This window comes from Sebastes fasciatus, chromosome 14 (assembly GCF_043250625.1).
Source record: "Sebastes fasciatus isolate fSebFas1 chromosome 14, fSebFas1.pri, whole genome shotgun sequence".
In the NCBI taxonomy this organism is placed as follows: domain Eukaryota; kingdom Metazoa; phylum Chordata; class Actinopteri; order Perciformes; family Sebastidae; genus Sebastes; species Sebastes fasciatus.
In genome coordinates this window covers 12813011-12836317 of record NC_133808.1, presented here as the reverse complement: position 1 = coordinate 12836317, position 23307 = coordinate 12813011, and the positions used below count along the sequence as shown (strand labels likewise).

The 23307-nt window shown below is 39.8% G+C and overlaps 1 protein-coding gene across 1 annotated transcript in view; it reads right to left on the bottom strand.

Annotated features, from left to right (window-relative positions):
- The window catches only part of LOC141782490 (vertebrate ancient opsin-like), a 30195-nt gene extending 7441 nt beyond the window's left edge, over window positions 1-22754 (bottom strand). The window contains exons 1-3 of the mRNA XM_074658910.1: window positions 22258-22754; window positions 7656-7981; window positions 17-250 (exon numbers count right to left, since the gene is read on the bottom strand). Of these exons, the coding sequence (XP_074515011.1) occupies window positions 17-250; window positions 7656-7981; window positions 22258-22624 (927 nt within the window). The 5' untranslated portion in view covers window positions 22625-22754. The remainder of the gene's footprint in view (window positions 1-16; window positions 251-7655; window positions 7982-22257) is intronic.
- Between the last annotated feature and the right edge of the window lie 553 nt (window positions 22755-23307).

The following is a 23307-nucleotide window of genomic DNA, read 5'->3' as shown; positions in this document are numbered from 1 at the left end:
CCTGTTGCTGACTCACCTGTTTGTTCATGAGTATGTAGATGAGAGGGTTGATGACGGTGCTGCTCTTGGCCAGTAGCGAGGGCACCACGCTGGCCACGGGGCTAATTATGTTGGGCGGGCCGAATGTCGCCATCATGGCCACGATGCCGTACGGCATCCAGCACAACATGTAGCAGGCCGCTGTGGTCAGAACCATGAACAGTATGTGGTACTCTCTCCTCCGGGCTGCAGTTTTTCGGATCTTACCCACCTGTGGATGACAGTTAGAGAGCAAAACAATCAAGCTCTTGAAGTGCTCCCTTCACTTAAAATACTTTTTGTCAAAGCGAGACCGCTTCTATTCATTTCCCACTTTCTTGGCAGTTGGTGATCTCCTTTCATTTTACTACTGTGTAAAAATCAATTTGCAGAGTCTTAAAGCAAGGGTAGGCAGAATGTTTTTGGCATCAATAGGCAAAAAATCCATAATAACCTTTCAGCATATTGTAATTCAAGTGTTCTGAGAGAAAACTAGATTTTTGCACCTCCTCATGGCTCTGTTTTCAGGCTTTAAATAATCTAACCCGTGAAGGGAGACTTTGACTAATCACAGGTCATTTCAGAGAGAGAGAGAGAGAGAGCGTTCCTATTGGCTGTTCATTCAACGGAGGCAGCTGTCAATCACTCTCGAACTCCGATCAAACGGTCAAACTACGCAGCGCTGATTAAATATGAATCAATATTCTGTTACTGTAATGCCTATTTCTCGCCTCAAATGTTTAGAAACATCTTGTAGTGTACTGTTTCGCTGTAAAATGAGAAAAGTTTGCTCCAGCTGGTGGGCGGTGCTTGGTATTTCCTCAACTGATCTCAACATGGCTGCCGGGTCACAAACTTTCTCATTTTACAGCTAAACAGTACGCTACAAGATTTTTTTTTTTTTTCAGATTACCTGTCTCATGCACTACTGTCAGGATATAGTGACCGTTTTATAAAAATAACCTTTTTTTTAATCAAATTTGCTCCAATTCTACCCACTGCAGCTTTAAATCTTGTAAACTCCCCGTTTGTGCACTCAAGGATGTTCTGACATCCAAGATTCCCTTATTGCACAAGCTACGTCACTAATTCCAGAGACAAAATACAGAGACATTTGAAAAATATATTATTAAAGGTGCTAAATGCGATGTTGGAAGCATTTCTACTGCCTCTGCACAAATGTGCAATTAATCAAATTACCAAAGCCAATTTACATGCAGTGAACCTGGAGCTTTTGAAGCCCCAAGACCCCCTAGGTGTGCAATAAAAGGCAGAGATCACAGTTTAAAAAATATCTCCTCTACGCCTTACTCATCAGTGAACAAATTCACCAAATCTAATATCATCACTTGTCTCTTGATATATATTTTTAAGAGGATTCATCTAGCTGTGTCCTAATCCTAATCTACTTAAAGTCACTCACTCGCATCGCTCTTTGGATCTCTTCACACACGGATGGCTTTTCTTTGTTCTTAGATCTTTATTCTTGTGGATGAATGAAAACGAGTTCAGTTCACTAAATGACACATTCAAATACTCTAAAAGCAGCCCACTGAATTTGAGATTCCCACACACTTAATGCAAATGATCCTCAGTTTTAACGACCACCGGGGACTTTACTGGGCTAGTGCCAGCTGGAGCTCCGCGTCGCTCATGGATGTGATTACTTAAATAGCACGAGATAGTTACTCATGTAAGAGAGGTCCAATTTACTCCTATTTAAAAGGAAGTTGAATTTCACCCCTCTCCACAAAAATGTGAGCGTATATGACGATAGACTCCTTTCCCATTGCCAGTAGACTAGTATGCCTTATTTTTTCTGGTGTGTAACATTCAGGGTCATGAACACGTTGGAAAACAAGGTTAGTAAACAGTGAAAACTTCTTCTTTTTGTATCTGTTACTCATTCAGTCTCCCTTTCTAAACTCTCACCAAAAGTTGGTGACTGTTGGAACAGTGGAAAGACTAACAAAGACGGTTTTGATGAGTTTTATTTTGTCTCTGACGAATTTGAATGAAGTGCGTTTTACAATGATCGGCAAGGTAAAATGATTGTTTCTGTGAATGGAGTCTGGTAGCCTTGAGGAGCGCATATAACAGCTGTATCTTTTCACATCTAACTCTGTGAATTATGGATTTATTTCGCCCAAACCAGAGTTGGTGATTGTTGGGACAGTGGATAAGGCTGCCAAAGATAGTTTTGATGATTTTTATTTTGTTTCTGTTGAGTTTGAATGAAGTTTGTTTCGACGGTCAGTGAGGTCAAATTGCTGTTGTCTGACTGGAGTTTGGTGGCTTTGAGGAGAGCATTTTAATTGTATGTTTTGTACGCAAATAAATTATAATAATTTTCCAGATCCCTGTTGATATTACTTATTATATATTCACTTCAACGCACGTCACATAGCATCGCGCCGAAAATTAGCACGTCTACCCGGGTGTCATGTTTCCATCACTAGTGATCGGAGCTGGAGCCGATAAATACGACAAACAGCAAAAGCATATGCTCAGGCTGTTTGCTGCTGCATCTCCACTCTTCTATACTGTATGAGCTTGAGCTATTGTTGACTTTAAGATCTATTGTTCATGTATGTATTTGCTAAGGGGGGTTTGCTGCTCGGATTTCTTCGAGAACTCCCTCAAAGAGCAAAGCCTTTTCGGCCAAATCAAACCATAGGGATATACAGTATATGCTATTAATTCTTTGACATGCATGTGCTGAAAACAGTGAGAAAGAAAGAAACCTTAGAAACAGCTTTGGCTGAACTTTAGAGCACATTGAGGATTATCATTACTTACATATTGCTCAAAGGAAGGGATCTTTGTGGCTAGTATCAGAATCAGAATCAGAATGGTGTTTATTGCCAGGTGTAAGGGGTATACACGAGGAATTTTCTTTGGCTTTGTTGGTGCGAGGCAAACAGTATAATAACAAAGAATAGATAAACGTTAGAATAAAATAAGAATAAAAAATGTACAATTTACAAAATAAGCTATAAAATAAACATGGTATAAACATGGACAAGGGAAACAATGCTGTCGGTGTACATGTGGCATGTGAGTATTACTTTAAGACAGACTTGTAATAATGTGAACATACTGTATCCTTTCACAAAGATCTAAATCTCTTTACTAGGACAGGTAGGCCTACAGACGTAGGCAAAGTTGTTGGTAACGTTCCGTTAAAGAGAGAAAACCCCACAATGGTCACTGAAATAACTTGAAACTGACAAAAGTAATAATAAATAAAAATTTACTGAAAATGAACTAATGAAAATCAGACATTGTTTTTGAATTGTGGTTCAACAGAATCATTTTAAAAAACAAACTAATGAAACTGGCCAGGACAAAAATGATGGTACCCCTAGAAAAGATGTAAAATAATTTGACCATAGGGACATATTAAACTAAGGTGTGTCCTGTAATTAGCATCACAGGTATCTTCAAACTTGTAATCAGTCAGTCTGCCTATTTAAAGGGTGAAAAGTAGTCACTGTGCTGTTTGGCATCATGGTGTGTACCACACTGAACATGGACCACAGAAAGCTAAGGAGAGAGTTGTCTCAGGAGATCAGAAAGAACATTATAGACCTTCATGTTAAAGGTAAAGGCTATAAGACCATCTCCAAGCAGCTTGATGTTCCTGTGACTACAGCTGCACATATTATTCAGAAGTTTAAGGTCCATGGGACTGTAGCCAACCTCCCTGGACGTGGCCGCAAGGGGAAAATTGATGACATATTGAAGAGACGGATAATACGAATGGTAACCAAAGAGCCCAGAACAACTTCCAAAGAGATTAGAGGTGAACTCCAAGGTCAAGGTACATCAGTGTCAGATCGCACCATCCGTCACTGTTTGAGCCAAAGTGGACTTAATGGAAGACAACCGAGGAGGACACCAAATCATAAAAAAGCGAGACTGGAATTTTCCAAAATGCATATTGACAAGCCACAAAGCTTCTGGGAGAATGTCCTTTGGACAGATGAGACAAAACTGGAGCTTTTTGGCAAGTCACATCAGCTCTATGTTCACAGACGCAAAAATGAAGCATCCAAAGAAAAGAACACTGTACCTAATGTGAAACATGGAGGAGGCTCGGTTATGTTATGGGGCTGCTTTGTTGCATCTGGCACAGGGTGTCTTGAATCTGTGCAGGGTGCAATGAAATCTCAAGACTATCAAGGCATTCTGAAGCGAAATGTGCTGCCCAGTGTCAGAAAGCTTGGTCTCAGTTGCAGGTCATGGGTCCTCAAACAGGATAATGACCCAAAACACAGCTAAAAACACCCAAGAATGGCTAAGAACAAAACATTGGACTATTCTGAAGTGGCCTTCTATGAGCCCTGATCTAAATCCTATTGAACATCTGTGGAAGGAGCTGAAATATGCAGTCTGGAGAAGGCACCCTTCAAACCTGAGACAGCTGGAGCAGTTTGCTCACGAGGAGTGGGCCAACACACCTGTCGACAGGTGCAGAAGTATCATTGAGAGTTACAGAAATCACTTGATTGCAGTGATTGCCTCAAAAGGTTGTGCAACAAAATATTAAGTTAATGTTACCATCATTTTTGTCTAGGCCAGTTTCATTAGTTTGTTTTTTTAAATGATTCTGCTGAACCATAATTCAAAAACAATATCTGATTTTCATTAGTTAATTTTCAGTGAATTTTTATTTATTATTACTTTTGTCAGTTTCAAGTTATTTCAGTGACCATTGTGGGTTTTTCTCTCTTTAACGGAACGTTACCAACAACTTTGCCTACGTCTGTATATTATAAAAACACAATAAACAGAGGGCCAGCTGTAGCAGACAAGGCCAGACTGGATCTCACTGTCAGAAATAAATCCCTATAATACTCGTAATATTCCCACAGGAATGTACAGTGTATAACTCCTAGGGAACGCATCATCGTATTAGATATGGTGGTTGTGCATGTTCTTTATCGCAGTGATCATCTGGTCTTGGTTATGTTACTTTCACATACTCCTGATCTTTTTTTAATCTTATATAAAGAAACTACTCTCCATCTTGTTTGATTTGTGATTAGGTCTGTTTAGTTTGAATGGACAGCTGCTCAGATAGGGCTGCTTCTTGACGTCATCAGAAAAATAAACAATTTTCAAGTCAACAGGTTGTTTCACAAGCCCCAACACAGCTGATCTTTCTGAGGCGTAATGCTGTGATAATCCCCAGCCCTGACCCCCTCTGCTCTTAAGAATAGAAATCTAAATCCCTGAGTGCAAAGGATTTAATTTACTTAAAGCACGTAAAGTCTCTCCCCAAAATCCAATGCACCAGTCATTGCTATAGATACTTAAAGGGGACATGTGATGAAAAACTCACTTTTTCAGTGCTCGTGCACATACATTTAGGTATCTGGAGTGCCTACCAACCCACAAACTGTGAAATAAGACAACCCAGTCAGTTTTATGTGGGGTTTTTCAGGAGGGGGTCTTAAAGAAACAGGCGCTAAAACGGAGCGTTTCAGAGAGTGTGAATACAGGGATATTCAGACAGAAAGTATGTGTTTTGAACATTAAAGCATGTAAACATGTTCTAGTAGAAACCCAAAATACATGACAGTGACTAATGAAAATATAATGTATAATATCTTACGTCATTGGAGCTGGGTCCTCTTACTTTGTTACGTTAAAAATCAGTTTGTTGTGTTCGGGGCTGTCCCCGTGTTATTTTGTGGAGATGTAGCTAATCAACATATCCTCATACAACGGTTCGTATGATATCTTACGAAAAGATATTCCTCATTTTTCGTGCGTTTTCCTACGAATGTCCAGCAACATGCAACGCACGTGTCAATTTTTGCTCCAGTCTTTTCAAAATAAACTCCCCGTCTTCACAGGAAAACTTGGTTAGGTTTAGGCAACAAAACTACTTAGTTAGGTTTAGGAAAAGATTGTGGTTTGGGTTAAAATAATACCAGAAGTGGTATGACTTAAGTACGGAAGTTCCGTGACAAAAACTACTTAGTTAGGTTTAGGAAAAGATCATGGTTTGGGTTAAAACAGCCGATTAGACTGTTGTTGGGCTATTAAATAGGCGTTATCAGTCACTATAAGCCCCATAGATGTGGGTAAATAGGGGTCTACTACACCCAGTAGTAGGTTTTTATCATCTATTCTCATGGTACATGGTAGAAAGAAAGTATAAAAGAACACGACAGAGACCTCTAGCGACCGTAGTAATTATGACAGGAGCAGAAGAGGAAGTCCGGCACCGTAGGATAGACAGTGTGAACCTAACTGTTTTTTTCCCCTAAACCTAAAGAAGTTGTAGTTTTATTGCCTAAACCTAAAGAAGCCTTTTTGTTTGTGTTCAAAACGTTTCATTCAGTTTTACAACATGTTAGAACATGTTGCTTTTTTCACTTTTACAACATAGTAGGCGTAGTAGGCCCCTAATGACCCACATCTATGGTGCTTATAGCGACTGTTAATGCCTATTTAATGGCCTGATAACAGTCGAATCGGCCAGAAGTGGAGTAACTTAAGTACGGAAGTTTCATGACAAAGAAATCAACGTTGACTTCTGGTTTCACACGGGGTACGAACAACATTCTCCTGGGTGAAGTCCAGTGTTTTTTTACCCAACCATCCACCTCGACCTCCTCCCTACGCGGCGTTTGTCGCTCTTTATACTTCCTGGGTCGCGATTACATGGATAACATACAAATGATTACGAATATGTGACATATGAATTACAGTGTATTACTTTTCGTAGGTATAGCTATGAACAGTGTATGAGAACAGCCTGAACTAATGCATGTTACTACTTTCATTTCATGTATTTGAAAGACATTTATTGCTGTAGAGGCAGTGTAGGGATTTCTGCCACATCTTCACCTACTTGCAAGGTGCATGGAGAAGGTCAAATTCTGAAGAGGTCATAACTCCAGCAACACTTGCAGTATAAAGAACGACTTTATTGTCAGACTGACACGTTTTGGCTTGTGGTTTTCTTGGAGGCTATGACATGAATTAATCTGGTGTGTTATGCAGTCAGCTATGTAGTTCAACTGAAAGCATGGAACAAACTCTACTGTATGCCTCGGGTATCTGCCTCTATTTTGAGATATATCACCTTCGTTTACTGTGGTGCAAGAGACACACATTCCATCCCAGGAGGGAGTGACGCTCCCTTTGGCAAAAACAGGAGCTTGTCCTGGAAGGAGCTATTCCTGTGGTCCCGGTAGAGGACAGAGAGCCTTTACTCTTTTCAGGATATGTCCTGGTCCCTTAGAGGGCCAGAAACCATTGCTCAAAAATGCCTCTTCTTGGCCTGTACTTTGCAACCATAGAAACATAGACTCATAGAGCTCAGTTAAAGGGTGAAGCCCTGCCCTTTTTATGGGGCTCCTGATAGAGCATGCATTTTGTGTATGACTTTGGTTTGAAAGGTTTCTATGGCTGTTTTGAAACTTTTTTCACCTTAAAGACCATTGAAGTCAGTTGTAAATGACATGAAATCAAGCTAACCACCTTTTGTTCTTTGTGAAAAAGCAAACAATGTTTAGCTTCTTTCAAGCCAACATCTACTCAATATGTAGATTTTACTGGATTTTAGCAATGATAGGAAAATAGCATAAACATTCACAAACACTTTGATGTCTCTCTACCTGTTTGACTGCCCATAACAGCCTGCTATAGCAGTAGATCATCACCAGGATGGGTAGACCCAGGCAGAAAGTAAAGAGGCAGATGATGTAAGCGTGCGACTGGGCCGTCTGAACCGTCCAGGACACAGAGCAGCTGGTTCCTGCCCCCTCTATGCCATAGCTGCTCCATCCCAGCAGAGGGGGCACTGTCCACAACAAGGAGTACAGCCAAGAGCCCCCAACAGCCAGCAGGGGCTTGCGATAGTCTGGCCCACGCTTGTTGTATACAGTCAGAGTGCTGTAGCGGTCGTAGGAGAGGATCACCAGAGAGATCAGCGACACAATACCTGAGAAAGACAGAGAGATGGAGGAGTGAAAGTAGGCAGCTGTTAGTCATCAAGACAATACGTTAGATATTCTACAGCAGATCTTGTTGTCATCCTGTGGGGAACATGAATGTGGGTACCAAATTTCACAACAATGCATCCGATAGTTGTTGAGATATTCACAAATGTGAACGTCATGGTGGCGCTAGAACCAAGTCAAGGGATCTCCAAAGTAAAAGTAGGATTCATCCTTTGGGGGCCATGAATGTAGTTACAAAATTCTGTGCCAATCCATTCAGTATATACAGTATATCACTGTATAAATAAAAACTTCGACCTGCTGGTGGCACTAGACAAAAAGTCAGGGGATCACCAAAGTCATTAGGGGTCATCCTCTGGAGAACATGAATGTCTGTACAACAATGTCATGGCAATCCATCCGATAGTTGTTGAGATAGAAAGTCTGAACTGTGGACCAACCGCTGTCCTTGGAGCCACACTGCTGGGAGAAACGGAGCACTACAAAATATTAAAAAAACATCAGAAAAAATGGAGCTACGCTTGCGAGCTAGTTCAGGCAGTCAAGTCGAGCTGCACTGCTACATACACACGTGACATGACTCATTCTCCATATCATCTACCAAACCCACCCTCCAGAATTTGGCGGTATGTTCTGCTGTTGTTATAAACATTTCAATCGTGAGTTGTCTTGAACTGTAATTAAAGGAACAGTGTGTATCATTTAGGGGGATCTATTGGCAGAAATGGAATATGATATCAATAAGTATGTTGTCCTTAGTGTATAATCACCTGGAAATACGAATCATTGTGTTTTCATTACCTTAGAATGAGCGGTTTTTATTTACATATGGAGCGGGTCCTCTCCGGAGCCGATCGTGTTTCTACAGTAGCCCAGAATTCTTCACGTCTTCACGTCTTCGCGGAGAAGTTTCAACTGGTTGCAATCTGCAACCGCAACACTAGATGATGCCAGATCTCACACACTGCACCTTTAAGTCAAAACTTTAAATATACTAAAGCAGCTCTTGTGACTTAAAAGTTAAAATGCTGATTACACTTGGAATAAAAGACTTAAAAACTGAATTGCACATTTGCCTAAAGTCATTCAAAAGTGCTCCCCAGATTCCTACATGTAAAGGCTCAACCTAAGTAGGTCAAGAATGAAAATGGTCTGCTACAATGTTCCTGGCTTTCATACTTTTCTTGACCGTACATAAGTTCCTCAGCTTTGTTTGGGGTTTCTTTGTTTCCCATTCCAACTCACTGAAGTCCACAGTTACAGATCTGTGACAGTGAATATCAGTCAAAGTGTCTTGGCCTGTTCAGACCTAAAGTAAAACCTGCAGTCAGTCAGGATTTATGATGGGATTATCATACCAGGTGACTAAACAAACAGCCCATCCATCCCCTTCACCCCCCAGCCAATGCCTTTACTACCACTCCACTTTATTATATTGACCACTGAGTACTTAATCTAATTTGGCTCATCATTGCCAAATACATGTACTTTCCTGCTTTTACATTTGCTTTACTGCATTCTTTTCAAACTTTCTATTCTGTGATAAATAGTTGGGTTTGTTTTGTTGTAGTTCAAAAATATACAGCAATTCCTTCTGTTTCATTGTTTATACATATTCACACATGTATTCTGGAAAACATCACTTATATGTCATCTTGTACTTACAGTATGTCTGAACTCACTTTGAACCCCTGAAAGCAGGATGGCAAGACAAGCAGCCTATAAATAATTTAGGCAACGAATGATGAAATCAGAAGAAGACAACCTCAAAATGTTCCTTAAGGTCAAGAGGTCAAACTCAGACTCTAAATGAGGAAATGCCTTTTTTCTAAGGTATCTTATTCTGTGCAACTCTTTCTGACTTGCAGCATAATTTTTCATTCTCAGTAAGCTCCCGAGAGACCGAGTACAGGAAGAGGGGAGTAACCTAAGGCTGAATACTGATAGGCTACTGTATGCGAGTCCTGTCTCTGCCCTACACTCATAGTTAGCTCTTTCACAACTCTGCTGGTGTGAGGGCAAAACTCCACGGGAAATTCAAAGTCAAAGTCATTTTAATGTCAGCATTTCATTTGGTCTTAATTCTCAAGAAAAACCCACGTAAAAGCAAGACTGAAAAACCCTGATCACTAATCCTAAGTGCAATGCACACTGACCCCTTCACAGAGGGTTGTGTCATGCATGTCAACTGACATGTATGTAAATGTACAGTATGTAGCACATACCAAACCCATTAAACAGCCGGAAGAGAGTGCCATTGTACAGTAGCAGAGTTGTGCTGACCTGCCATGTGTTTAGCTGCATATTGAAATTAGAGCTTCCTTAAAGCCATGTCTCTCCCTTTAAACCTTTACCTTTGTTCATCATATAAATATGTTACCACGTGTGCCACTGCAAATGCAAAATACAGTATATCATCTCTTGTCTCTGCTTTACAGTACATTGATCAAACCTAGCCAGCTCTTAAACAACTGTGCATTAATGAGGACTAGGGTTGTCAAAGTTAACGTGATAATAACGCATTAACGCAACTTGCCATTTTCAAGTTGTAGCGGGCTATGTTTTAAAGTTAGAGGGATACATATTTTTTTGTCACATGTTCAGTCTGTTTTCCTTCAGTGTGGCAACGTTTTTAGTGCGTGAGTGTGCCTGAAATTTCTCAACTCTATCTTAATCTGTGGCTGATTGCAGATGCAATCGGCTCTGCGGCATACCACTGGTTTCCACACAGTGCACATACATTGTGATGGAGCAGGGTCCTAGCACCAGCATGTGTCTTATGATTCTGTGGTGTTTGTTGTGCATTACAAATCCGTCAGAAAAGCTCAAATTGATTATTTAGAGTGGCTTCGGTACATTTTATCGAGGACTACAGCTTCATGAAATGCACGCCACTACCCAGTCTTTTCAAATCCAACCCTGTGACCCATCTGTTGCTGTATCTTACTGTCTGGAGCTCTTGACCTTTTTCATTTGTCATGATGATTCCAACAATTGCCATTATAGCTCAGCATCCTATTGGACAAATGAAGTAATCTCATTATAATACCCATGCATGGCTCAAAGTACTCTCTAAGGCCATTACCATCTGGCATTCAAGGTTGGAGGGCATAAATTCCTGCAGCTTGAAATGATGTGTCCTACATAAAGACACATTTTTAGAGAACAATGTACAATATTTAATGGAGGAAAACAGGCTTATTGTTGGGCAGATTACCAGACTATCAGGGCCAACACAAAATAGACAATCACACCTACATATGCATGTTAGAGTTGCCAGTTCAGCTAGACTGCATGTGTTTAGCATGTGGGGGAAAGTCATGCAGAGAGCACTCAAATTCCACACATCTAATCACCGCCTCCTGTTCTACCTCGTTGATTTCACTTACATTTTACACTTTAAAATGAAATGTTCCAGAATTAATTGTGTGTGAACAAAGGGTGCTGGAGAGGCGGCGAGTCAGCTGACTCATCCTCCCCTTGCAGAGGCTTCACCTCACCGTATAAACTTCACCACATAGAACATACTGTAAAATACACAAGAAGTGTAATGAGAACAGTTCAGTAAAAGGTAGATGTCTCTTTGTAGTTCCTGGTGGTTCATGCTCTACATGCAGTTCACTAATAAGACGGTTTGTCTATCTGTGGTGGATTTGTTTTCATTTGACAAGGGTAATAAGGGTGTTGGTGTGTGCGTGCGTGCATGCAGATAATCAGACATGGAGTGAGAGTAACCCACTGTGATGAACTTTTACCTGGCTAATCATATCTGACATCCCTTCTTCTCCCCTGTCCTTCCGCAAAGGCTGCCCTCTCAGTCTATACAGTATGCTTACATATCTAAAGTGGAAGTAGTTTGACACAGCAAACAGCCACAGACCATCATGCATTTAATCGCGATTAAATGCATGATGGTCCATAGTTAATCACAAATAATCGCAAATTACTCACACATTTTTTATCTGTTCAAAGTCAACCTTAAAGGGAGATTTGTCAAGTATGTAATACTCTTATCAACATGGGAGTGGGCAAATATGCTTGCTTTATGCAAATGTATGTATATATTTATTATTGGAAATCAATTAACAACACAAAACAATGACAATTATTCTCCAGAAACCCTCACAGGTACTGCAGTTAGCATAAAAATATGCTGAAATCATAACATGGCAAACTCAAGCCAAACAGACATCAACAGCTGTCAGTGTGCTGAGTTGACAATGACTTGCCCCAAACTGCATGTGATTACCATAAAGCGGGCATATCTGTAGGCGAGACTCGTGGGTACCCATAGAACCCATTTACATTCATATATCTTGTGGTCAGAGGTCAAGGGACCCCTTTGAAAATGGCCATGCCAATTTTTCCTCGCCAAAATTTAGCTTAACTTCATAGTGTTATTTAGCATCTTTCGTGACAAGCTAGTATTGGTTAATATGGTTGGTACCAATGGATTCCTTAGGTTTTCTTGTTTCATATGATACCAGTATCTTCACTCTAGTTTTAAAACTGAGCCCGCTACAAGCTAAAAATTGCAAATTGCGTCTGTTGTTCAATCTCGATTAATAAGCAAAACAATATGCACACAGCATTTGTGTAGTTACTAGCGATGGCATACAGGTGTACAAAAAATAGGCTCTGTGGTATTTTTGTATATTTTTATGACATTTGAACCTATATTGCTCGTCTGAGGTGGTCAAGCCCACTTTATTACTCAGATTGGGTCTTATTCTTGTTTCAATTAAAACTACAGTGCCCAGCTGTTTCGGGAAATTTAAATTATGTAATTGTGATCTATTTTTAATGACTTGTGTCTTCAGCTGGCACACAGGGGCTACAAACAGGCTGGGAAAGTATTACAGGTCAGACTAATGCATTGTTGCTTTCTGTCTTTTCAGGGGATTTGTGGACAATATAAAAAATAAAGAACAAAGCCAAACCCCTTTAAGCCTAGGAGCGGCAGATCAGATAATGCTCACATATAAAGCCGAAAGACAATGTTATCTGACTGCACTGTTGTTTTGAATGTTTGGTTTTAAGAGTCAAAGTCAAGGACACACATCATATTGTTTGCATAATGGAAGAGAATAATAGTCGTGGATTCTTTCTGTTTGATTAGTTTAAGAAAGGATCCTCAGTGTCCTGGGTTGCTTGAACTCTTAACATACACAGTATATTCTTCAAGTGGAAAAAAACTAAACAGTGCTTGTCTTGGTGCAACGTAGAAAACACAGTATCGTGGAAACATTTGAAGTTATCGGAGGAAAACAGAGAAACCATAGTGGGAAAGAAATCTGAAAAAGAAATGTTTCCCTCATGGGACTGTCAATCCCAGACTGAAGAAACACCTGTCGTCTCATTAAAAACAATGATTTTACATCCGTAGAACCATTAATTAGTTTTTCTCAATTTAATTAATATGAAATTCATCTGAGAATTAATTAACTATACTGTATATTATTAACCTTTGAAAAAAATCAAGATGAAGGTTTTTATCCAGTCCTTGACCATGTAATTGGAAAAGAAAATATTTTGACACATTTCCAGTTTAAAGGTGCTAAATTCAATACCCAGAGCATTACTATAGCAGCAAACAACTATTCGCTATGTAAAGATATAGAGGAGTAATGTCTACCTGAGCAGAGAATGAAGTCGCTCTCCCTCTGTGTGTGTTGTAATCGGAGCTTCTCTGTGCTTTGTTGACATAGCCGGCCACGCATGCATTTTAGTGCATGTGAGTCTCTCTTGTGACTCACTGGCTAGCTCGTGGCCGCTGCTTTGCACCGCGCTCATACGGCGGTTACAGCTGATAACGCCGTCCTGATGCAGCGTCGTCGTGGAAGCGTAGCACCCACTCTTCAGTTCCCCATCAGGTTAACACTTCGTCGTGGGCTAATCTCTTCATTGATATTCTAAACATATTGCTGCAGTTAGTTTGTTTATTGTGAAACCATCTGTCTTTGTGATACACTAAAATGAAAAACAACATGTATACTTCCACTGATTAAATCTTGCTTCTACTCTCATGTATCATTAGCTCTCCATAAACAGCTGGACAAAGGTTAGACTTGGTTATTTGCAGCAACATGACATATTCACCATTGAGGTATTGAGGTGATGCGGTGGGCCAACAAACCGCATCACCTTCTGATGAAAAACCCAAACATGATGGATGGTCTGTCATCCTCACCCTGGCTAAGTGAATCCAGCAGACAACTAATTTATAGAAAACCAACTCATCTATTTGTTGGTCCGACCTCAACCTTCTGACCATCTGCAGCTGCTTAAAAATGCACAACAGTCCTACTCCCTTCCCTAATATACGTATGTTCAACATAATGCACACTTTGCAGGAATAATGACCACCATAGGTCATGTCTGGACCAACACTTGTAATACTTGTGATCAATAATCCCTACAAGCAAAGAAAGAATAAGCACTGTGGTGTTTAAGAGTACCTTTCAGACCCGTAAATGTTTGTACGAGACTTTCTTTTGCTTATGCTTTGGGGTTGCATGACTTTTCAGTGTGGGTGCTCTGATATTTAGGGTTTCCCATTAAGCTACAGCTCGCAGTTTCTACTTCCACACCCCCGACCAAGGCGAGATATTCTAGGTTCACAAGCCTGCCTACATAAACACACCTAAATATAGAATTTCACACAGTTATGCCACAGACAGGGCTTGCACACAAGCAGCAGGCAACAGACAAATTGCCAAGCCTTCAGATTCTGAGATCAAATTAATGCTGCCAGTTACCAACACCTTGATCAATGAACATACTTGCTAACCCTCCCGTATTTCCCGGAAGACTCCTGTTTTCCTCCCAGGGTCACAATTCTCCCGTATTTCTCCTGATTTATGGCAAATTTAAAAAAAAAAAAATTCCTTTTCTTTATCTTAGTCTGTTTCTGGAACTGAACCGTGTGTAAAGTCCCTCCTGTTTCCACCTGGATGACACTAGAGAACCCCAGTTCTTTGAAGTCTCGAGGATGAATCAACAGTATTCTGTTCCATAGACCATTGATTCTCAAAGTGGGGTCTAGGGACCCGCAGGGGTCTGTGGCACTCTGCCAGGGGGTCCATGAAAAGTTTTCAGATTCATTCATTTAAACCTCTTGATACAATTTTTCTTTTCTTTTCTTTTCTTTTTACAAAAGGCTTCATAGTTCAAATAATATTAAATTTTTTAAATCTACGGTATAATAGTTACTAAATTATATTCTAACTTAACAAATCTATAACTCTTAGAATTTGCAAATATGTTTAATACATGTCTAATATCTTTCTGATACATCTCTTACTGTTGTGTTGTTCTTTCACATAGAAGTGTAAAAAATAGGCTACGTCAAATTATTCCAAGGGTCATACATGAGGGGGTCCCCAGTATATTCTCTATCTTGTAAGGGGTACGTTACTGAAAAAGGTTTGAGAACCTCTGCCATAGACCGTATGTTACACGGTCTATGGCATAGTGTTTGCGTCGCGACTGACCGTGGTGTTCAACGAGAGAGAAAGAGAGGCGTAAACATCTGTTTCTACGTGCCTCCCCCTGCTGATTTTGAGTGATTATTGTGAATGCTCTGATTAATAAATATAAATATATAATGCTTTGTTTGCGATGACAGTTTTATTCAGCTAGCCCCTAGGCGTTGTCCAATGTGCTCCAGGCACTGTGGATTTTTGATGCGTCCTGTGACTTTTTCTCTCCCCTTGACCTGCTGGAAATCCTCCATCAAAAACTCATTTGCATGCACACTTTGACTCTCACAACCACACTCAATAAAATCTATTCTAAGGAATTCAAAATTATAAATAAACCACAGAGATTTCTTGGAGGTGCTGCGAGGGTGCGATGGCTATCCTATGGGTAGCTACAGCACCCCCAAGCCCCTCCCTGGCGCCGCCTATGCACTCTACTTACTTAAAATTCCATAACTGCTTATAAGCAATTACATTGCTAGTAAGGTCACAAGGTTATGACGTAATTTTGTACAGTTGGCAAACTAATCCCAAGAGACTAGCAAATGACTCCTAAAATGCTGTGATTTGATTGAGCAGAATAGTTTGCTGTAGTTTGTGAGCTATGCTACTCTACTTTTAACAAAAAGTCTGCAGCCATACTAGAGGCTCTGCGGGGATGCACTTATAGGCACAGCGGGATCACCAAAGTTATTGGAATTGATTCTGATGGCAACGCGAATGTGTGTACCACATTTCATGGCAATCCATCCAATAATTGTTGAGATTCAGACTCTGAGATTTCAGTCAGAACAATAGTGGTGGCATTAGCACGGCTGAGAATGACTGAAAACTGGTGAAATTAGAGAACTGATCTCTAAACGGCATCTCTCCTTGTCTCAATGGAGGCTGTTATGGTGCCTTCAAATGAAACTTGTGAGCTCGTGTTTACAACATGGGAAGTCGTGTACACAATATGCTTGGCGTTCAAGTGGTTAAGTCGTGAGAACACCGCAGAGGCTAACAATTAAGCAAGGTTCTGAAAGCTCACGGAGGAGTTCACGGGTTGTGACGTATTGTTTGACGTGGGTAACATAAGGCAGTAAATGCAAAGGCATAATGGCAGAGGAAAAAGATGAGATCGTTGATCAACATTTTCCTCAGACCTATTATAATACTGGATATGACTATATGACTAAAATTACAATACATTAACTTATTATGCACGGAAAAATTTACTTCCAAGGCCTTTGCATTTCTTACAACGTCAAACAATACGTCACAACCCGTGAACTCCTCCGTGAGCTTTCAGAACCTTTCCACTTACGAGGTTGTGAATGCCACAAGGGCGTTCATATGGACTCTTCTCGTGAACACGATAAACACAACCCATTTGAAAGCACTTTATTAGTTTACTAGATCTTATTTGGTGGTGAATGCATTTCTTTTCAAAGAGCTGTGTGTCAAAGGTAACACTCAGAAAACATCTGTAAAGCTGCAGTAATAAATCGATTGCATAAACACAGGTAGCCTATGAGTCACCCTGCATCATGCTGGTTTTCTGGCATTTAGATTTTTCCTCAGAAAACCAAAGGTAAATAGACCTTTAGAAGACCCAGGGGGGGCTTTCTATGTCTTCACTTATGAATGTCATCCTTTACAAGATTTTTTTATTTTTTTTTATTCGATCGTTGCTTGAACTAGCTTTGGGCAGTCCAAGAACAAGTGGTGATCAATCATGATATTACATACACTCTGGTGTGTGAGTTTGTGTTTGTGCAGTGGTGCATAGAAGCAGCCCCTCTGCTCTCTCATGTGAAGGAAAGACAACAGGGTGGGGATGGTGGCAGGGAGATTTATAGTTGAAATGAATAATTCAAGTCAGGCATTAATATAGGTGTTTGCCGTTTACCAAAGCACTCTGCCACCTTCACACATGTTAAAGCATAGCCATGCATCAACGGACATGTGATAATGTTCTTTTACCAACGTCATTGCTCAGGAGAACAAGATGTTCTGGACGATGCGAGTGTGCTGGATGCTGGTGAACACATAAACACATTTGCTTCACTCACGTATAGGAATGCTTATAGTGAATGACGATACAAGATTGCTTGTGAATGTTTTTTGTTTGTGTATTAACATTTGGGCATTACACACTGTAAAGCAGTTTGACCCTGAGCCATCATGTGTCAAAAAAGCATAAAAGTACACATACAGAGGCATTATTTGTTTTCTAATATCCCTTTCACCCGTAACATTTTGCATTTTGAAATAAGAAAATCATTTATTTGTATTATGAGAATCAAAAACCATAGTGAATTGTTTACATGGTGCACAAAATATGCACAACAAAACTACACACACTGTAATTTACGTGCAGATGCACACGATAAGGTATTTAATAGAATGTGCTGGTGAATTTATGCAGTTTATTCACAACGGTAGAAAATAAGCAAAAGAAGATATAAAGATATTAAAGTTGATATCAAAATAAAAAGTCAAATTTTACTTTTTTTTCTCTGCACTCCTATCCGCCTCTATCTGCTTTAGTGTTTGTCTGACGTATATGATAAGAGATGAATTCTTATTCTTAGATAGATAGATACAGTAGATATACTGTATAGATAGATAGATAGACAGATAGATAGAAGCAGAATAATTAGAGAGGTATATAGAGTGTATTTGTAAAATCATTGTCTCGTCAATGTGCAGCAGCGTATTCTCATCGGCATTTCAGAACAATGTCCTGCAAGAACAATACCTGCAGGCGTCATGAAACCAGCATATTAGGGTGTCTGGCAACTGACCGGATCACTGGGCTGCAGCACTCAGAGAGATTAGCAGTTTCTGCAGCATTCAGCAACACGCTGAGCCCACAGCAGCCCAGAGAGGAACACAAAGTCACAATAAACACCTGCTGATTTGAAACACACAATATAGGAAACATGTTCGATTTGTTTTAAATAAAATGGGAATTTATCACACTCAAAATTCCCTTCCTTTTTTCATTAGTGAGACATAATCAGCAGGTGAATAAAACTTAACAAAACATACACTGGATATATGCGGAAACTGTTTGTGAGGACAGAAGAAAACAGTCAAAATGATAATAAAAAAGGGAGGAAATGGAAGAATAAATTGACAAGCATGAGAACGGTGCAGATTCTATATGCTGAACGGTTGATTCAATGGCTTGTTTCATCGCAGCAACTCAAACAATATGAAGTGCGTTTTAACAATAAGTTAAGGTTGTAAGGCTTCCAGCAGTCACAGTTTGTAGTTACATTGGTAATATACAAAACTACGCAAACGAATGCGAAGACAGAAAGAACGGTTATACAACTGAAGACCAAGCCAGCACAAATCAAGCTTGAAAATGCATTGGTACAAATGGTTTGGTTACAATTGGGTATCAGAGGACAAGGCTTTCATTCTATATATTTCCTATTGTTGAGAAATCCCATGAAAAGACACAACCAAATATCTGCTAGCCCCTCTCTCTTGCCAACTTCCCTGCTAATGTGTTTCTTTTGTAACATAAATCTTTTAAAACAGATCAAATGTGTTAAATAGTTTTTGGACAACAATGGTCTAGGAACACACTATATCAGCCTTTGGCCTTACAATCAATACATGTTAGTAAGATAATTTATCTGGGATTTGTTAAAATAAGGATTTCCCGAGCTTTATCCTTTGCATTTGGCAAATGTATCAACAATAAGAGTGGTAATTGCCAACCCCAAAAAGCATCAAAATGAAGAAATGGTTTAATCAAAAGCTTAATCCAAGATTGCGCATCCTGATCATCTGTAAAACCTTCTAGATATGAAGACGTACATCTAAGATAACAACTACGTTCTAGGAGATCTATATCTCATTTTAAATACTCATGGGATTGGAGATAAGATTAACATCTACAGAAACAAAGAAGCACATACAAGAATCAATTGGTCATTTATTCTTATCTTATAATTGAAGGGTTATGAGATGTAAGCATGAAGTTCAGTGCATCCAATTTCTCACATTATCACACCACCTTCTGGTGGACAGACTGAACAAAAAAACACCACTGGCTTGACAGTGTAGAGGCTGCAATTCTTTCTTTGTGTGACCAACAGTAACATTTCTGTCAGGTGTTTGAGATAATATGAAAATGTGGCTGTTTGACGCTTCATGCACAAAGGGGTTAACTCACAAGGTATAGGACCTCTGGCCCAGAATGCTCAGGTACTGCAGTAAAGCAAAACTTCTCATGTTGTTTCTTTTGAAAAGAGGAAGTCATAAATAGTGTGGTGCATGAATATACTACTCTGACTACAATCCTGTTTGCATTTGGCTGGAAAATGTTGGAATATAAAGCTAGACCGATATTATTACAGATATAACTGTGTATATGTCGGCTGTTAAGTAACAAAAATGTGTAGTACAGAAATGCCAAACTACCTGTAGGTTTGAGGGAATCCAGAAACAGTGTCACTAGTTTGTCCACCAGAGAGCACTGACGAGTTAAATTTTCATCTGTTCATCTGTCCCGCTCAATGTGAATATTGGTCATAATTAAAGAAAGAAAAAATCTCAGGGGTCCATATAAAGAGTATTTGTTTATGTTGTGCATACTCAAACTAATAGAATCTTTAAAGGAATAATTCAGACCCAAAATGATCATTTGTATATCAATTACTCACCCTGTGTTACCTTGAATGAAACTCAGTATCCTGCAATCCAAGTCTCATTTATCTAATCGTACGCTCAGCGCTTCCCAAACACATATTCTCTACTATTTAGAACTCTTAAGCATAAACAGTTTCACGCTTGTCTCACGCTCCTCATCTGTGTGAGTACTGTTTATGTGGAAGTGTTTTAAATAGTAAGGTTTTAAATGGATTACTTGGATTATATTGTTCGAGTTATATGGGAGTTTGCAAACGGATGTTTTGATATAGTTTTGTGACCTCCATTTACTTCAATTCATCAAGAATTTTCTCCATTTTCTTTGTTCACCGTGGAGGCATGCGAGAAAAACAACATTTTCTTCACAAATTGAAGGCAGCACAAGGTGACTAATTGATTTACAAATGGTCATTCTGAGGGTGAAGTATTCCTTTAATGTATTAATTTGAGTGCTGCTCTGACACCACAAATGTCCTTGTTACCATTTGTACCTTTCCAATAAAAAAAATATCAGAAATCACATTATTTCCATAAATAAGCGTTTACAATTTGTGTTAATCGCCTCAGCAAAGACATTAAACACATGATGGAGAGATGGACTGCCATTCTCTAGTGAAAACATTAACGCATCCAATCCCCACAAGTCACTGATGTACTGCAACAGGAAGCAACTAACTGGCCATAATGACGATAATCAAGACACTTAACCCCAAAATTGCTCCCGAAGGCATAGCCATCAGTGTGTGAATGAATATTTAGATTAGATCCTGATGGGCAAAGTTGGCACCTTAGCAGCCTTCCAATTACTTTTTTTGTGTGATTTCCTTCCTATTTAGGGTTAAAAGAAAATCTTACAATTTAGGCTTTTTGAACTTTTTTATTTTACAGCTTGTCCACTCTAGTGGACCACAGGACCATTTCAGTGTGAAAAGACAAAAAAAAATGAACAGATTATGGCCATAGAGTGATATTAAACCAAGAATACATTCAACTTGATTAAAAAAAAAAACATGCCATATCAGTGGAAAGCCCAGTATGTCCTCTTTACAATGCACCAGGGGTTGATAGAGTAAGTCAAAAGAGTAAGAGGATATATGCATGTGGACAAAATGTCCACTACAGAGGACACATGTCAATGGGCTGGGTCTCAGGAGGATATAAATGCAAGTCCATTTACCATCTTTACGCATATAAGTTCTAAATTATATATTTAAAAAAACAAACGTGGTTGTGACTTTTAGTAGGCTATGGTACTCTCTCTCTGACATAAACCACAATTAGTTTCTCAACCACACCAGTTGAAGCAGTGTTTTTGCTCAGGCATGTGCAGTAGATTATCAGGAGATATTAAGGATACATATTAAGAATCACACATCAAAAGCCGTCTTTACGCATATAAATTCTAAATTATATATCGGAAAAAAACGTGTTTGTGACTTTTAGTACTCTCTCTGACATAAACTACTGTTGCTAAATAATAATTAATGTGCTGCTAAAGACATGTAAATCCAGAGGACAGATGGTAATTTTGTAATGGGTTATGTATGAATAACTGGTGATGTGTTTTGTTTTTTTGTCTGATGGGTCTTACTTGTCTGTCTGTCTGTCTGTCTGTCTATGGTAACAGTATGTCTATTGTATGTGTACTTTTTCTCAAACTGAGCTGCCTATGGATGCAAAATGAATTTCAGTGCAAACTGACAATAAAGTTGTATCGTATGGTATGGTATGGTATCATATGGAATGGTATGGTATGGTATGGTATGGTATGGTTTGGTATGGTATGGTATGGTATGGTATCATATTGTATCGTATCGTATCGTATCGTATCGTATCGTATTTCATCGTATTGTATAATATTGTATCGTATCGTATCACATTGTATCGTAACGTATCATATCGTATCGTATCGTATCGTATGGTATGGTATGGTATGGTATGGTATTTTATCGTATCGTATCATATTGTATCGTATCGTATCATATGGTATGGTATGGTATGGTATGGTATGGTATGGTATCATATTGTATCGTATCGTACAATTAGTTTCTCAAACACACCAGTTGAAGCAGTGTTTTGCTCAGGCATGTGCAGTAGATATCAGGAGATATAAGGACCCTTACCAAAGCAGGAGTTGATGAATCCGTACCAGCTGCAACCGCTGCGTCCCAGCAGCCACTTCCCACGAATACTGGAGGCGAAACTGAGCGTGGTGCCGAACAAACACACCAGCATGTCGCTCACACTGATGTTCAGCAGCAGCATGTTCACCGGCGTCCGCAGCTTCTTGAATTTGCAGAACAGCAGCAGCACGACCAAGTTGTTCAGGAAGCCAAAAGTCATGATGAAGCCCAGCATCACGGAGAGCACCACGAAGCCCGTCGGAGACAGCTTCGCCCGGCCAGCCGACGTGTCCAGCAGCTCCCGGTCATCGCTCAGGTTAAAGCTGGAATTCAGACCGACCTGTCCAAAAAACATCCTGCTGTCCATTCATCAGAGCTTCACTCTGGGGCTGGGGTGGGTCGCTTTTGCTCACGTGGAAGGTTTATGAATAGCAGCTTGCTTCTGAAGTCTTTCTCCATGCTGTTGTTCTTCCTTTGGCACATTAAGACCTGAGCATGTCATGTTGTCAAAACGCACATTCCTCCACTGCTGTTGAGAGCATCTATAGCTGCTAACTCGTTCCTAGAAACCTGTCACTGTCAAAAACACTAAAAAACACATTGTGACCATAAAGTGCCACCTGTTACCTTTACGCACCACGAGTCTCCTTCTCTGTATTCAGCACATTTCAGTGCACCAGCTTCGTTTAGTTTTAGCAAAGCTGTCATTATTCATCACAGTTTATCAAAAAACTCAGCCTTTTTCCTAAAACTGTTGTTTTATGCTTTTGGGAAGTCTGTCATCTCCATTTCACCACATTTTAGATGGATAGTAATCCGCGCTCACTGTGAGACTCCAGTTGTTGCGTAAAGTGCGCTCTGCTCCGCTTCCCAGCATATTTTAAAGGCGACTCTTACGTCACGAGACATCGTTATGACAGGGGCCTCGGGGGGGGGGGGATGTGTGCGCGTGAGAGACAGACAGAGAGAGAGAGAGAGAGAGACTCCATGCATTGTACCTTTATTTACTACAGGAGTCACTACACTGTAAAAAAAACAAAACACTTTTTT